Source organism: Onychomys torridus, chromosome 3, assembly GCF_903995425.1.
Source record: "Onychomys torridus chromosome 3, mOncTor1.1, whole genome shotgun sequence".
NCBI classification, from domain to species: Eukaryota; Metazoa; Chordata; class Mammalia; order Rodentia; family Cricetidae; genus Onychomys; species Onychomys torridus.
The window spans coordinates 79,585,619-79,603,108 of record NC_050445.1 but is presented as its reverse complement, the minus strand read 5'-3'; the positions used below and the strand labels follow the sequence as shown (position 1 = coordinate 79,603,108).

At 40.2% G+C, this 17,490-nt stretch overlaps 1 protein-coding gene across 1 annotated transcript in view; it reads left to right on the top strand.

Moving 5' to 3' along the window:
• The window catches only part of Rsbn1l (round spermatid basic protein 1 like), a 58,604-nt gene that overhangs the window by 14,720 nt on the left and 26,394 nt on the right, over positions 1-17,490 (top strand). The window contains exon 2 of the mRNA XM_036181420.1: positions 9,256-9,366. Within this exon, the coding sequence (XP_036037313.1) occupies positions 9,256-9,366 (111 nt within the window). The remainder of the gene's footprint in view (positions 1-9,255; positions 9,367-17,490) is intronic.

Below are 17,490 nucleotides of genomic sequence, written 5' to 3'. Positions count from 1 at the left end.
GCTTTAATCCTTATAAAAATTAAAAAGACAAATGCCATGATCTCTTATGGATGAGAATAATGAGGCACAGCAGTGTTTGTTTACAGATACGTGTTTATGACATGTATGCTTGGTGCTTGTAGGGGCCAGAGGGGGTATTAGATCCCCTGGAGCTGTAGCTAGAAATGATCTGGTCCATGTATTGTCATGTGGATCCTTGGAACTGAACCTTGGCCCCCTGCCAGAGCAGTAAGTGGTCTTAACCTCTGAGAGTCATCCCTCGGACAGCAGCTTTCCTGTTCTTGAAGATTAAGTGATAGACGTTGTAGTACTGTATAAAATAGAGGTTGTTACTGTATGAGTAGTCGTGCTACATTTTTCTCATTTATCAAGAAAAAGAATCATGGAATAACAGAAATGAAAGAATCTTCAGAGGTCCGCATAGCCTGGGATATTATGTGTACGAGTAACAGAAGCTCCAGGATTCTCTCAGTTCAGCTCTTTCCAAGTCCTATGAACTTATTTGAGTGGGGCTAGATGTTTCCATCTCAGCAGTCTTTTTTGTTGATGTTTGTTTTGGATTTTCTGTGTAGCCCTGGCTGATCTAGAACTTACCCTGTAAACCAGGCTGGCCTGTGGAGATCCGCCTTCCTCTGCCTCCCAAGTGCTGGCATCAAAGATGTGCGCCGTCACAGCCTGGCTCGGAGTTCTTGGTATATATCCGTTTTTACTGTTTTAAAGACTGTTTACCCTTTCAGCAAATTGTGTCTGCTTGGATGGACAGACACATCGAGAGGAGGGTCAGTCAGGTATTTGAAATGCTATCTGCCCCATGCCTGTCAGATCACATCTATCTTCTCAAGGGAAAGGTTTCCTTTCACATTCCTAGTAATACCCCCCCCCCCCCCATCCCTTTTTTCTTAATTTTAGGCAGGGTCTCACTATGTAGCCCTGACATTCCTGGAACTCACTCTATTACCAGGTTGATTTCAAACTCACAGAGACCCACCTGCCTCTGGCTCCTTAGTGCTGAGATTAAAGATGTGCACCACATGCTTGGCTAATTCTGAATCTTAAAAAGATTTTTACTTTTTATTGTGACTCCCCTAGTTTGTCCTTCTGCTTACATCTTACAGGAATTAAACAAGTGCAGATGTGTTGCCGGCTGTGAGCAGGGGGTGCAAAGTAAACTGTATTTGTAGTTAATTGGACAGTGAATAACATAAACTAGTAGAGACAGACACGATTAGGTCTCACACCCTGGCCAAATGCTAATGGAGGTGCCTATTAACATAGCAGAGCAGACACCGGTCAGGTTTTCCCATCATCCCTCAGTCCCTACTTGTTACAGGGTCCTCCTGACTAGCATAACCTGCCACCTACCCAAACTACTCTGATTCTTTAACCAAGCCATTTTGTCTATGCCAGCCTATTTTACCTTTTGGGCCCCTGGCTCTCCCCTCTTCCCTCCCCCCTTTCACATGGCCCAGTTCAGCTTTCTGGTCATGTCTACCATGTACTGTCCCAGATGTCTCTGCCTCTAGCTCTATTCTCCCTCTTTTCTCCTCCACCACAGCTAGGACCTGTGTCATATCCTCCCTTCCCGTCCGTCCCTCCCTGCCTTCCTTCCTGCCTTCCTCCTTCCTTTCCTTCCCTTCCCTTCCCTTCCCTTCCCTTCCCTTCCCTTCCCTTCCCTCCCCTTCCCTCCCCTCCCCTCCCCGCCCCTCCCCTCCGCTCCTCTCCCCTCCCCTCCTCTCCCCTCCCCTCCCCTCCCCTCCCCTCCCTTTTCTCCCCCTCCCCCTTCCTTTGGTTTTTCAAGACAGGGGTTCTCTGTGTTAACAGTCCTGGCCGTCCTAGAACTTGCTTTGTAGATCAGACTGACCTCAAACTCAGAGATCTGCCTGCCTCTGCCTACCAAGTGCTGGGATTAAAGGCGTGAGTCACCACCGCCACCTGGCTGGCAAAGGCATGCTTAGGTGTAATTACCAAAAATGTTGAGATATTACATTTGGGTAAGGAATCAGTCTGGAATGGCATTGGTGAGAGGTGGAAGACAAGACAGAAAAATTAAGTATTGACTACAGAAATTCTTGAATGGCATACCAGTGGAACAGAACTAAAAACTTCAGAGAAAACAGTGAGTTTCTGGGCCTTATTGCAAAGAATAGCCTTTCCTTTGCTTGCCTTTGATAATGCAGTGTAAACAAAGCTCTGCCAAGCCTACCATCCTCCCTTTTGTTCAGCTGTTTCAAGCTGTCCTTTTCAGGATGCTCTGAGTTGTCTGAGATACATTCCTTTGCAAATTTAGTGTGTTCACATGGTCAGATATGTAGGGATATTCCAAAGAAAATGACAGCCATTCTCTTCTCTGTAATCTTTCAAAGAACATATGGGAGAACAAAGAACTTCTGGAAGTTTCATACCAATCATGGCATCCCCTGCTATTCTGTGAGGCATAACTATATCCCATTTTCTCAAGCCTGGACTTATTAAACTATCTACTTCAGTCCATGTAGTGGGATTTCTAGGCCCTGCTAACACCAATGGCATTTTCTTTTTTTAGTTAGGCAGAAGCAAGTCGGTTTGTTTAATTTGTTTTGTTTTGAAGAGATTTAATTAGTGTGTTGTCCCTTTGAGACACTCATAGTTTTAGCTTTTTAAAAATTAACAAGCAAACGAATGGATTTCATTAGGACATTTTCATACACGTTTTTTGTTGATCTTCACCAGGGGTGTCTCCTCCTCCCACACTAACCCTCTTCCACTTTCATGTCATCTGTATTTTGTACCTTTGCGTCTTTCCCTCCTTCCTTGAGACCTTTTTTCCTCGGGAAAGAGAATGAACGATGACAGTTTGGTTATAAGTATGTTAAGGAAATGAAGGTGTGGAGTTTGGCAGGGATTGTCTAGGTAGATTTGGATATTCATTTACTTAATGATAATCATGTAATTACAGGAAGTATGGAGAAGAGAGATGCCTAAGCTAAATTCTAAAGATAGGATTGTGAGAATTAGTCTGGTATAGTCTAGCATCACTGACACACAGTGAGATATTTTGATGGAGGCCAGTGCTGTTCCACAGAGGCCCTTGGGAGAAGGGTGACTTGCTGGGGTCGGTGGCTTTGCTTAGCTGTGTGCTGGAGAGAGGCTGTGAGAAGCCCTCCTTGCCCCAGTCACTCACTGCTCATAGAGGCCTTTGTGCAGTGTCATTCACCTTCCTCATCCTCCCTGTTTTCTTAATTGTCCTGTCATTTTGTACATTTACGGTCCCTCTGCTTTTCCAGTTTCATTTCCCTCTTTTTCCTGCTTGCTCTCTGATCTTTTTCCAGCAGTGGATTATTCTTGGCTGGATGTAGGAAGTTCAAGGAGATAGCAGTGTGGTTGCTCAGATCAGTTGATTTCATGAATGCATTAATGGTCTTGACTTATGGCTTATATCCAGGATAGTTAAAGCTGATAATATGAAGCCTATTTGAGCTTTTGCTGCAAAAATGTATAGTAGCTGAAAGCTTTAGCATGGAATTTTTTTTGATATTTCATAAGAACTTCCAGTTTGAATTTTTATGATTTTTTACTTAAATAAATTCAAATGAATTTTTTAGTCTTTTTTTTTAGTCTTTTAGTCTTTTTTCTTTTTGATCTATTTATTTACTATATTTGTATGAATATTTTCCCTGCATGCATATATGTGTACCATGTGCATGCCTGTCTGATCCTCTGGAACTAGGGTTATAGATTGTTATGAACTACCATGTGTGTGCTGGGAATCTGAACTTTGGTCCTCTGCAGTAAGTGCTCTTGTTGAACCATCTCCCCAGCCACCAGTGAACCTTTTCGAAGAACTTCCTTTTTACTGAAATGTGGGTAATGAATCAAAGTAAGGATAGAGTAATCTTGGAGCTGTGATCCTCCTGTCTCCACCTCCTCAGTGCTGGGATTACAGAAATGAGCCCCATGTGGCTCATCCAGTGCTGGGGACTGAGTACAGGGCTTCATGCATTCTAGGCCAGTGCTTTACCAGTTGAGCTACATCATCAACTCCTAACTCAGCTTAGTCATTTCTCATGTCTTAGTAAAATAACTAATGCTTATAAGACTTTGCAAATAATTTAACCCAGAACAAAGATCCTTTTCTGTAGGGCTTTATTAGTCTTGATGTCTTTAAAATTGTCTTTATTTCATTTACACAGATACATGTTGCGTCTTTTCTACTCTGTTCCTGTATTCCTTTTTTGGAGGCCTTGGTTTGCATGATCCTGTTTTCACTTTACAGTAACTGGCTATCTTCTAAGGCAGGTGTACATGTCCTCTACTTTTATTTACTTTACTTTTTTTCCTTTACTCCTTAATTTACTTGAGCACAGCCCATTGTTTATATTCTTGAGTGACTAAAATGATCGTGCTACTATTTGGCAAAGGACAACTTAGAAACCAACCCCCCTCTATCTAATATGTATAACATTTTAAATAGTTTTATTTGTAGATGCATACATGTTTATATATACAGACATGTGCATTCATATAAGTATACATATGCACATATATGTATACATATGCCTGTCTGTTTTCATGTACTATATATATCAGGAAGATTTTATTTATGCTTCTGCTCTGTTCAAAACATATTTGTTGTTTGTTTTGTGTGTGTTGTGTGGCTACATGTGGAGGTGAGAATTCAATCTAGGTTTCATTCCTCAGGAGCCACCACCTTATTATTTTTGTTAATATGTGTGCTGTAGTGCCCATGTAGAGGTAAGGGGACAACTTTGGAGTTGGTTCTCACTTTATACCTTTATGTGGGTTCCAGGTGGTCAGCTACTTTACAGCTCAGTCATCTTGGTACAAACCCCCCACCCCCCCCCCATCCCCACCCCCGAGATAGATTCTCTCATTGGATCCTAAGGCTTGCCAGTTCTGCTAGCTGGCTGTAGTTAGAGTTTTCCTGCCTGGCCCACAGTCAGGACAAATCTCTCTCACCCACCAGGCCCATAGACGCTCAGAACCAACCAAGTAAACACACAGAAACTTACATTGCTTACAAACTGTGTGGCCGTGGCAGGCTTCTTGTTACCTACTTCTTTCATCTTAAATTAACCCATTTCTATTAATCTATACTTTGCCACATGGCTTGTGGCTTACCAGTGTCTTTACATGTTGCCATGTTGCTTCTCATGGCGGCAGCTGGCAGTGTCTCACTCCAGCCTTCTGCTTCCCACAGTTCTCTTCTCTGCTTGTCCCGCCTATATTTCCTGCCTGGCTACTGGCCAGTCAGCATTTTATTTATACAGAGTGATGTCCACAGCAGCTGGCTATCAAGCTCTAGTCTTTTCTAGAATCTTGTGTTGTTGGAGTCATGTAGTATGTGGTGTTTTAAACTGTTTTTTTTTTTTTTCCAGTTAGTAATACTCATGTATGTTTTCTGTCTTCATGGTTTCATAGCTACTTTCTCCTTTAGCATTGAAGAATATCCTGTCACTCGGGTATGCCAGAGTTTATGTTCATCCACTGAAGGACATCTTAATCGCTTCCTTTTGTTTTGGATAATTATGAACCTGATACAACTATGTATGTATGTGTTTTTTGTGTGGACCTAAGTTTCTAGGTCTTTTGGATAAAAACTAGGCAGTGAAATTTATTGATGCTTAGGAAAGTGTGTGTGGTATTGTAAGAGAGCACTCACATGTCTTCTTGCATTGTCCACTAGCTACGAGTGAGAACTATTGTTCCACTTCTTACTAGCATTTAACGATGCTGTCGATGTTCTGGATTTTGGCCAATTTAATAGATACATAGTGACGTTTTGTAGTTCGAACTCCTATATCTTTACATGTATGTATTTTGTTTTATTTTATTTCTTTTGCTTTTGGAGACAGGGTTTCTCTGTGTAGTCTTGGCTGTCCTGGAATTCTCTCTGTAGACTAAGGTTGGCTTTGAACTAGAGATCCTCTTGCCTCTGCCTCCCACGTTCTGGGATTAAAGGTGTGTGCCACTACAGCACAGCCTTCTATATATTTTTTGTTGTGAGGTGTTTGATCCATTTCAGTAGCTTTGTCCCTGATCTTTAGATGGGTCTATATTGACTAATAGTAATTGACAGTTATATTTTCCCTTGTGTGGTTTGCCTTTCTAGTCTCGATAGTGTCTTTTGAAGAACATTAATGAATCCATCTTGCCAGTTTTTCCTTTGACACATTACTTTTGCAGTATCACCAGCTGCCACCTCATGTAGATCTTCGATGTCTTCTGGGAATTTGATTAGATTCTCTTTCGTTCTGAGCTTGACTAGTCAATTGTGGTGCTGTCTGTTGAAAATACCTTCCCCATTACTTTCACTCCAGTGTCAAACATCAGCTACTCTACGGTGGTTTGTTTCTGAGCACAGTAACTGTCCTGATACCTTTAAACACTTTCTGAATAAAATTGTACTTACTCTGTGCTTGACTTTTCAAACAGCGTGTTGTTCTTATAGTAGAATAAATCTTGCTGTCATTCTAAGGATTGCAATAAGAAGACAAGTTAGAAGTTAGAAAGGTTAGTCTAAACTTTAGGTTAGACTATGAAGGATAAAACTAATTTTTTTTTTTTTTTTGAGACAGGGTCTCATAGCTCTGGCTGTCCTGGAACTAACTTGTGTAGACTAGGCGGCCTTGAACTCAGAGATCCGCCTGCCACTGCTTCTCGAGTGCTGGGATTAAAGGTGTGAGTTACTACACCTGGCGGAATTCTTGCTCATGAAAATAAATGAATCAGAACTGGTGAAGAACCAGTCTTTTCAGGAACAGTGTGTTAAAGAAAACAACAATGCCAAGGTCCTGTTTTCCCTTATAATCCCTTCCTTGTAAAGAGATGGAGAAATGATAGTGTAGTTGGAGACCTTCTCTCCAGCACCTGCCAAGCCCTGTTAGTCCAACAACCCACTTGTAAAATAAACACACAGGCATTTATATTATTTAAACTGCTTGGCCATTAGCTCAGGCCTACCATTGTCTAGCTCTTATTCTTATATTTAGCCCATTTCTATTAATCTATACTTTGCCACGTGGCTTGTGGCTTACCAGTACCTTACATCTTTCTTGTCATGGCGGTGGCTGGCAGTGTCTCTCTCTACCCCAGCCTTCCACCTCCCAGAATTCTCATCTCTCTTGTCCCACCTATACTTCCTGCCTGGCCACTGGCCAAACGGCATTTTATTTATACAGAGCGATATCCACAGCATGATAGCATGTAAACTTTACAACCAAGACCAAGGGTCTGAGATCTTGACCTCTGTCTTCTGAGCATGCACCCTCACTTTATCATAGCTGTACGTGTTAGAGAATTCGATGAAATTTAAAGGAGGCAGTTAAGACAGGCTTTTCAGTTTCCCCATGCTAGTGAGCTAGCTCAGCAGGTAAAGGCACCTGCTGCACAAGCTTGATGGCCCAAGTCAATATCCAGAACTTATGTAAAATTTAAAGGAAAGAAGGACTCCACATGCATGCAGGTATATCCCCGCTCCCAACCCCTCCACTTCCCAGTCTCAGTCACACACACACACACACACACACACACACACACACACATACTCCACATGCATGCTGTGGTATATCCCTGCTCCCTCCACCTCCCAATCTCAGACACACACACACACACACACACACACACACACACACACACACACTCCACATGCATGCTGTGGTATATCCCTGCTCCCAACCCCTCCACCTCCCAATCTCAGACACACACACACACACACACACACACACACACACACACACACCCCTGTGCAGACAGAGGAAGAGGTGTGCATGTAAAATATTGAGTTAAGTAAAATACATTATTAAAAGTTATTTCACCTGTTGCTTATTATGCTTTAATGTGGCTGCTGGAAAATGCAGATTTGCAAATGGCATTATGTTTCTGCTGGTAAGATCTGATTGAGACTGGCATTCTAGTTATCATGTGATTATGGCCTGGGTTAGGGTGACACTTAGGAAAAGGAAGGAAAAGTTTTTAAGGGATTATGCAGTATTCACAAACATTGTGAAATCGGTGGTGTTTTACAAGATTATGTGCTTCCAGGATAGCTTTGTAATAATAATAAGCTCTTGAAGGCAAGGGTGGTTTTGCTTTATTTTCATTCTGCATATATTTATTCTTGACTAGATTCATAGGAAATTAACTGAACAATAGTTAATAAGATGGTGAAGGCAGAAGTTTCTGTCCTGCCAGCAACTCCCAAATACCTGGCAGCTGTTTCCCAAATTACTACACAGAGGCTTATATTAATTGTAAATGCTTGGCCGGTAGCTCAAGCTTGTTACTAGCTTTTACACTAAATTAACCCATAGTTCCTACCTATGCTTACTTAAGTGGCTTGGTACCTTTTCTCAGTGCGGCAGCCTCATCTTGCTTCCTCTGTGTCTGCCTGACTGCTCCTGACTCGACCCTTCTCCTTCCCAGCATTCTCAGTTTGGCTTTCCCATGTAACTTCCAGCCCAGCTACCAGTCTGTCAGCTTTTTATTAACCAATAAGAATAATACATATTCATAATGTGAAAAAGGATTGTTCCACAGCAGGATAGTATGCATTTCATAAAGTTGTTTGGATTTTTTAGGATATATATCACTAAGTTCTTATGTCACATAACTTAATATCACAGTTTTACTAGCTAGCCATGTTCTTCCTAAAACGTGGAAGGGTAAGGAAGCTAGTGTCTAGTCTTACTGTAGCTCTGTGTGGTCATTTTCTTCATTTAATTCATGTGATAAAACCTCAGGTTTGGCAGTTTGTTAATAATACGAATGTGCTCAGTTTCAGAGCAATAACTTCCCAGTCTACTTACCTGCTCCAGTAAAGATAGCCTGTTGTTTTATGTAATTTAAATCAATCCCATATTTTGGTTGACATGAAATGAGTAAAAATAATCATTGAAATTAAATGTATACTGATAAATTTTGATCGGTATTGTATGCTAGGTGAAAGAAGTGTAGAAATTTGCCTTAAAACTGAGAAAGGAAACAAAAAAAGGCTTATTTTTTCCAGTCATCATGATTTTTATGTGTATTGTGTTTTTTGTTTTTGTTTTTTTGTTGTTTTGTCTTTTGGGTAGGGAGGGATCAGGTGTCACTGTGTTGTCCTTGGCTACAGATCCACCTCCCGCTGCCTCCCTCTGTGCTGGAATCAAAGGCGTGTGTAATCACTCAGCTTTGTTATGTATTATACTTCTAGAAATTGAACTAAAGTTCATGGAGAAAAAAAAATTAACAGTTTTAAGTATTTTTTTTTCATTTCAGATAAAATCAAAGACAAAATTAAAGAGAAAGACAAAGAAAAAGAAAAAAAGAAACATAAAGTAATGAGTGAGATCAAGAAAGAAAATGGAGATGCAAAGATTTTGCTGAAGAGTAAGTTTATATTCACTGAACTTTTCCTACATTTTATGATGTTCAGTATATTTATTAGCCAAGCTATTAAAATAAGAAATGCTTTTGATGCTGATTTTTGCTAAGAATAAGAATACTGTGAAAGTGAAGAGGAAATCTAGTGTTAGGGACTTGTAGTCTGCATGGTGACATGCTTTGGTGTGTATATTTAATGAGTTATAAAAGCTTTCATGGTTAAGCTTCATTAAACAGATTACTATTTTAAAAATAAGTGATATAATTTGTGTATGCATTAATAGTTTTTAACCATATTTATGTAGTTTGAAATAAAAGGCTAAAGTAATTTTTGGCTGGATAGGGATGGTGACAAATGCCCTTCTTACAGATATTAGCATAATCACTACATCATAGAGCAGGGCTGAGAGGAACTCTTCACCTGAGCTCCACCAGAGGGGTGCTAGTTTATCCTGTTTCTTGCTTGCTTAAGAATATCTTGTTTTTGTTTTGTTTTCTTTTTAAGACAGGGTTTCTCTATGTAGTCCTGACTGTCCTGGAACTCACTCTGTAGACCAGGCAGGACTCAAACTCACAGAGATCTGCCTGCCTCTGCCTCCCAAGTGCTGGGTTTAAAGGCATGGGCCACCACTGCCTGTGGCCAAGAGTATTCTTTTTGGTCTTAACCAACCAAACAGACAAACCCAACATGTCCTCTTTGATTCTTGTTTCTCTGTTAAACTGTGTTCAGTTAATGTTCGTACATGAGAAAAGGAGGGGAGAATAATTTTGGGGTAGTGTGTTGGGCAGCAACATAATAAATCCTATAAAAAAATGAGAACTTATGTTCCATTAGAGATAGAACAGTCTCCAATTCACCTAGGTTGTAAGGTATGAATCAGGGATGTTCTCTTGTGGGGCAGTTGGGATGGCATTGGCTATTCCATTAGATTGACAGTTGTTGATCAGAACCCTTTGACTTCTGTTAATTTCAGATTGAATTTGGGTGTCAATAAACGTTTATAGCCAAAAGGGGAAAAAAAAAAACACCGTAATATCAGATATGAAACACAATAACTAATTTTATATTACTTAGAATAAAGGTGGACTCTTCATTTTTATTTTACTCTTTGTCAAATGTTCTTTGTTTCTTTATATAATAACAGGACAGAATATTTTATTCAGAGATTTGTTTATGCCTGAGTACACTATGTTTACCACATGTATGCAGTGTCTTCAGGGATCAGAGAAGAAGGTGTCAGATCTGGAGCTGGAGTTACAGGTGGTGGTGAGGCACTCAGTGTGGGGGCTGGGAACTGAACCTAGGTCCTCTTGAAGAGTAGCAAATATTCTTAAACACTGAGCCAGCTCTCCAACCCCAGAATTTTCTTTCCTGTAATATTCTTTACACCTTAAAAGAAACATCCCCAATTAGGTGATGACTTCCTGGTTAATGTTCTCAATCCTTTTGTTGTGTTTCTTTTGTCCCTGTAGTTTTGTTATTGTTGTTTTTTTATTTTATTTTATTTTATTTTTGAGACAGAGTCTCATTATGTAACTTTGGTTGGCCTGGAGCTCGCTATGTAGACTAGGCTGGCCTAAAAGTCATATACATAGATCCTCCTTCCTCTGTGTTGGAGTACTGGGGTTAAAGGCATGTACCTCTGCCTAGCTGTAGTTTTATCTATTTATTTCTTCAAATTTTTTTTTTTTTTTTTTTTTTTTTTAGAAATTACGTGTATGAATGTTTTGTCTGCACTTGTGTATTTGTTCTATGTCTGTGCCTGGTGCTTATGGAGACCAGAACAAAGTGTCAGGTCCCCTAAAACTGGAGTTACAGGAGGCTGTGAGCCACCATGTGGGTGCTGGGAACTGAACTCAGGTCCTCTGCAAGAGCAACCAGTGCTCTTAACCACTGGGCCATTTCTCCAGCCCCCTGTTGTTCTATTTTTGAGACAGGGTCTCACGGGTCCAAAGTTGGCCTCAAACTGGATGTACGGGAATGAACTTGCACTTGTGCTGTGCTTGCCTCCATGTCCCAAGTGCTAGGGTGACAGATGTGCACCACCACGCCTGTCTATGCAGTACCAGGGAACAAAGCCCATCCCTGCTCTCGGGTTCCCACTGTGCTGTGGGATGTGACTGTGAGCCTTAAAGGTAGGATTTGAATAACTGCAGTTATGCCATGAAGCAGCTAGTGATTAATACTCCAAATGTTTACTTAACTGCACCCTATTGGTTTAGCCAGTTCTGTTCTTTATTTGAATGTGCAATGATACACATTTATACTATTAGAGTAACAATCTATGGCCTCAGAATACTTAAGCTCATATATTCTTCATTGGTGACTAGATCCCTAGAGAGCCTTATATATGAAAATATCTTATTGGACTGAGAATTTTCTAGGAATATGAAATATTTACCTTGACTTTAAAGTAGATGAAAAATTTAGGAGACATTTTGAACTGAGTAAAGGTGAAGCTAGTGATGAAAACAAACAAACAAAAAGAATGAAGTAGGTTTAGAAATTAATTTGTAACCTTTAGGATGACTAGGAAATCTTAAGGAAATGATTACTGTACAGTGGAGGTAAGTAATTTATATTGCTGTGAAGGTTATGTGAGTAGAAGTATGGAGTGTCAGAGTCACTCAACAAGTAGATAGTAATCTTGGAAATGTCTTTGAAAGGATAATTTTGGGATTAAAAAGCAACAAAACCAACATTGTCCTTTCTCCTCAGAATATAGTATATAGGTAATCTCACTAGAAAAAGCACGGTTCATCTGGAAAAGTGACCCTGTGTTTTTAAGTGCCTTGTGATGGCTTTTACTATCCAGCAGAACTAATCTGTTGAGCATTGTGTGGACGTGGTCAGGGAATAGAATCATCTGTTGTTGATGGTGTGGAGCAAGGGGCTGGTCAGCTTGTAAGAGGCAATATACTCTTAGTATTTAGTGTGCCACGTTGTTCTTTTCCACATCTGTCTTTTATTCTCTCCTCAGAGGTTTCTTTTATAATGTTACAAGCTATAACATATAGACATTTGAAAGTGTAGAAGTTACTAACTCTGTCCTCCCTGAATCTCATTTTCTTTGTGTTTTCCCTAAAACTTTCACTGAACTGAGGTTAGAGAGATGAGTAGTTAACACCACTGTGCCCTTTGAGAGGACCCAAGTTCAGGTCCCAGCATGGTGGCTTACGACCATCTGTAACTCTGGTTTCAGGGGATCTAGTGCCTTCTTCTGACCTCCTTGGGCACCAGGTATCTATGTGTGCACATAGATATATGCAGGCAAAACACTCACATGTAAACAAACAAACGAACAAGTGATATTGTGTGTGTGTGTTGAACCCAAGCATGGTGTCTCATAACTGTGTCTCCCCTACTGCTCAGGAGACTGAAGCATGAGGACCCAAAGTTCCAGGCCAGCCTGGACAGGATAGTGAGTTCTAGGTTTACTGGGTTACATAGCAAGACTCTAATTTAAAAAGAAAGGGAAAAAAATGTAAGATACTAAAAAAACAAACAAAAACAACAACAACAAAAAACCTATAAGGTTTTATATGACTACACATATGTATATATATATTATAATAATTATATATATGTGAAAAAATTTTAATAGGAAAGTCATTGTTTTACAAAGTGGGATTACTTGCTCTTAGTTCATAGGAACAAATACATTATATAAACTTATTTAGTGGGTCTTATCCTTCTTTACCAAGTCCACTAACTATTTTTGAACATGTGCATATGTTCTAGCCATCTTACATACTTCATTAAAATTAAGGAATAAGAAAAAATACACGTTTTGATTTTAGTATTTTAAAATTTTATTATTACATTATGTGAGATGTTTTCCTCATGAGTAGGTCTAATAGGTTAAGAGCAGTGTCCTAGGTCACTGACAGCAAGCACACCAGAGCTCACAGTAGGGTACATCATAGCAGGACGAGTGATAGAATTGTGTTGTTAAAAATCAAAGTTGTAAGCCGGGTGGTGGTAGCGCATGCCTTTAATCCCAGCACTTGGGAGGCAGAGGCAGGCAGATCTCTATGAGTTTGAGTCCTGCCTGGTCTACGGAGCGAGATCCAGGAAAGGTGCAAAGCTACACAGAGAAACCCTGTCTCAAAAAAACAAACAAACAAACAAAAAACAAAAAAAAAAACCAAAAAAAAAACCAAAAAAAAAATCAAAGTTGTTTGTAGCAAGCTTTCTTGTCGGCTGTCTTTGGACTGCTAGCCTGTAAATAATGACAGAGACTTATTAGTTATGAAAGCTTGGCCTTAGCTTAGGTTTTTTTCTCAACTAGCTCTTACAACTTAATTAACCCATATTTTTTAAATCTACGTGGCTCCGTTACCTCTTAGTACTGTACTAAGTTGTTCCAAGTCTACTGGTAAAATCATGCACCTAGATTCCTCTTCCTCTTCCTCTCTTTCCCTGAAAATCTTGCCTATCTATCCTGTCCTGCCTAGCTATTGGCCATTTAGCTCTTTATTAAACCAATCAGAAGACACCTTGGCAAGGACACATCTTTACACTGTAGACAAATATTCCCCAACAGTTGTTGAGCCAGGATATAGATCTGTTGTGAAGTGCTTTTTCCCTCAGCATGAGGATCTGAGTTTGATTTCCAGAACCCATGTGAAAGTCAATCGGCATCGTGATGCCCTCTTGTTATTCCATTGCTGGGGAAGTGGAGACAGGAGGAATCCTGGCACTTTCTGGCTAGTCTAGCCTAGTTTGTGAGCTCCTTGTTAATAAGAGACCTTTCTTTAGAGGAGGTCGATGGTGTTCCTGAGGGTGACACCCAGGACTGTCCTCTGGCCCCCACCCATGCTTTCAATACCCTACAAACCCATGCAGTACCTAAAAACCAAACTGCTTCTCAGAGACCACAGATGGGAAATCAGTAAGCTGTTATTGCTTCTGTATTGTGTCATGGTAATAGAGTTGAATGTATTATTATTATATCAGATATGAAAAATGATCCAGTTTTCCTGGGTAAAATTTATTTTTTACTTTGGTAGCTTGAAAGATATATGGAGGTTACTGGTAGAAATTATTATCAGTGAACACTTATTTATTTATTTATCTTTTGGTTTTTTGAGACAGGGTTTCTCTGTGTGGTCCTGCCTGTCCTGGAACTCTGTAGACCAGGCTGGCCTTGAATTCACAGAGACTGGCCTGCTCTGCCTGTAGGCTGGGATCAAAGGTGTGCGCCACCACCGCCCAACAATCTATTTATTTTTAAAGCAAGTTTTTATAATCGCCACCCAAAACATATGCTTCTGTTCTCCTCCCTCTCCCCCTCCTTCTTCCCCCTCTCCTCCCACCTCGTTTTCGTTTAGGCAGGTCTTCTCAGGCTGTCCTGGAGGTTGCTGTATAGCCCTTGCTTGCCCAAGCTCTTGGCCCTTTGCCTTTGAGGCCGAATCACTAAGGTCACTTGGACACCACCTCTGTACTGCTGTCGATGTGCTTGTTTCTGAGTTCTTCTCTTGTCTGTGGGTGTCTGTTATCTCTTGTTGAATGTGTATCTGCGTGTCCCTGTTTCTTTTGCTTTCAATTGGGCACCCCTGCTTCAACCCCTAGGTCTTCATATATGGAATCGCCCTTACCCCACGGGTGTGTTCTTGTCTGTGTATGTGGAGTCCTTTCCATCACTGCTGTGTGTGTGTGTGTGTGTGTCTGTCCCCATGTCCTTGTTCTTGTCTGTGTATGTGGAGTGTCCTGTGTGCTGCTCCCCCCCCCCCCCCCCCGTCCTTGTCTGTGTATGCCGAGTCCTCTCTCACCACAATCTGTGTGCACTTGTCTGTTCTGCACTCCAGCATCCTTTTATTTTGAGTCATACATAATTTGAGAGTTGTCCACGTTCCTTAGACAGCAGTTCTGTTTTCTGTTTTAAATTTATCTCAAGGCTTTTATTATATCAGAATCGTTGGGTTTTGTTAGAGTTAAAGGTTTAGAGTAATGTGAACTTTCAGTATTTTTACTGTAAGACAAGAGTATTGATAATCAAAATGATAATTCCTTAAGGTACTTACAAATTTTCTATAAAGGCACCAACGAATTGTATATGTAGAAACAGAGAGATTATATAATGTCCTTAAAATCTTTCCCATACAAGCTAGTTCTTTAGTTTGGTTTAATGTAAAGAATACATTTTACCTCTGTTCTTTGGGGATTTCCAAGCCTACATTCAGGTTCTGTGAAGAAAGAGGAGGAAGATTCACAGGGCGCAGCATAATCGTTGGTCCTGTGATATATTTATTATTTTGAAAGTATACCAAGGAAAATAGGCATAGAAGGAAAGTGCATGGGGTAATATCTGTGGGAAATGAAGCATAAGTTTCTCAGACTCTTCTCTAAGTGGAGTTATGTCAAATCATGCTTAATTCAGTAAGTTGTGACAGCATGCCTAGAATGCCCTGTACCAGGAAAGCTCATTAGTGACTCAGGGTTTATTGAGAGTAGGTATTGACACTATCTGCATACTGTGGACCAAAATTTCAGACTTCCAGAAGGAGAACAAATAGAAACCAAGTACTAGGCATACATCATATTATCTGTGTGAACGAAAACAGTGAGGCACACTGTAGGAACCCTTCAGAGTTCAAATTCCCACGCCTGACACACAGTCTCAGGCATATCATCTCCTCTGCACACTGTAATAGTTGATCACAAAGTAATTTGCCAGGATCATTTAGTTCCTTGATGTCCATCATAAGAGTCTCCTGTTGACTTGTTAGTTTGCATTTTTAAGTTGCTGACCGTTGTAATATTTTTTTGGTTCATCCTGAACACTAGGAAATAGACTAAATGTTGTCTATTTTATTTCAAAGTAATGTAGTTGGTTACAAGGTATTTATTTATTTATTCGTTTGTTTGTTTTTTGAGACAGGGTTTCTCTGTATAGTTTTGGTTCCTGCACGCTCTATAGACCAGGCTGGCCTGGTACTCACAGAGATCCACCTGGCTCTGCCTCCCGAATGCTGGGGTTAAAGGCATGCGCCACCATGGCCTGGTTGTTTATTTTAATAAAAAAAAAATGTTAATGTGAATTTAATTAGATTTTAAACATTTTCATTGCAGTGAAGTTTTGTTTTTTTCAACATGGTTTAATTTGTGTAATTTACACGCGGTTTCCATTATGGGCTTGAGATGGCTAGTAACAGCTATGCCCAGGTGGGCGGTGGCGGCACAGCCTTTACTTCACACGCCCAGGGGCAGAGGCAGGGGTCCTGAGTTCCAGAACAGCCAAGGCTGTACAGAGAAACCTGTCTCAAAAAAACAAAACACAAACAAGCAACCTATATACCCTTTAAATTATATTTTTAATCTTATTGGTAGACTTTTTTCTTATTTTATTGGATTTTGCTTAAGACTTCTTTGCTCTTTCATTTGGTTATTCTACTGTTTTACTCTTTATTTTTTGTCTTTTTTTTAAAATAATTTATTAATTTTTGAGACAGTATCTCATGTATCCCAGGGTAATCTAGAACTTAATATGTAGCCATACCTCTGAGGTCAGGGCTGCAGTTGTATGCTGCTATACCAGTTTATGTAGTGCTGGAAATGGACCCAGGTGCTTCTTACGTTCCAGACGAGTATTGCATCACCTGAATAACATGCTCAGTCCCTAGTTTTTGTTTTTAAGATGTTCACCTGATCGGATGTTTTGGAAGTACATACTTAGACAGAATTTGTTTTCTCAGGCTTCCTAATGCTTTGGCCATTTAATACAGTTCCTCATGTTGTGGTGACCCCTGACCATAAAATAAATTCACTGCTACTTCATAATTGTAGTTTTTTTCATAATTGTAGTTTTGCTACTGCTATGAATAGAAAATACCTTATGGGTTGTGACCCACAGGTTGAGGATCACTGACTTAGATGACTGAAATTTGATCCCTTGATCTCTGGAACCTACATGGGAAAAAAAGAACCGACTCCTGAAGGTTGTCCTGATGGCAACACACATGTTGTGCTATGCATGTAGCGGCTTGTGTACACACACACACTAAAAAGTAAAAGAATGTTGAATGAAGGAAAAACTAGGTGGAGGTGGTTCTTTAGGAGATTCAAATCTTTGGGGGAACTGGCCTGAGAGATTTAGTTTTGAAAATAGGTAGAACATCTCAGTCATA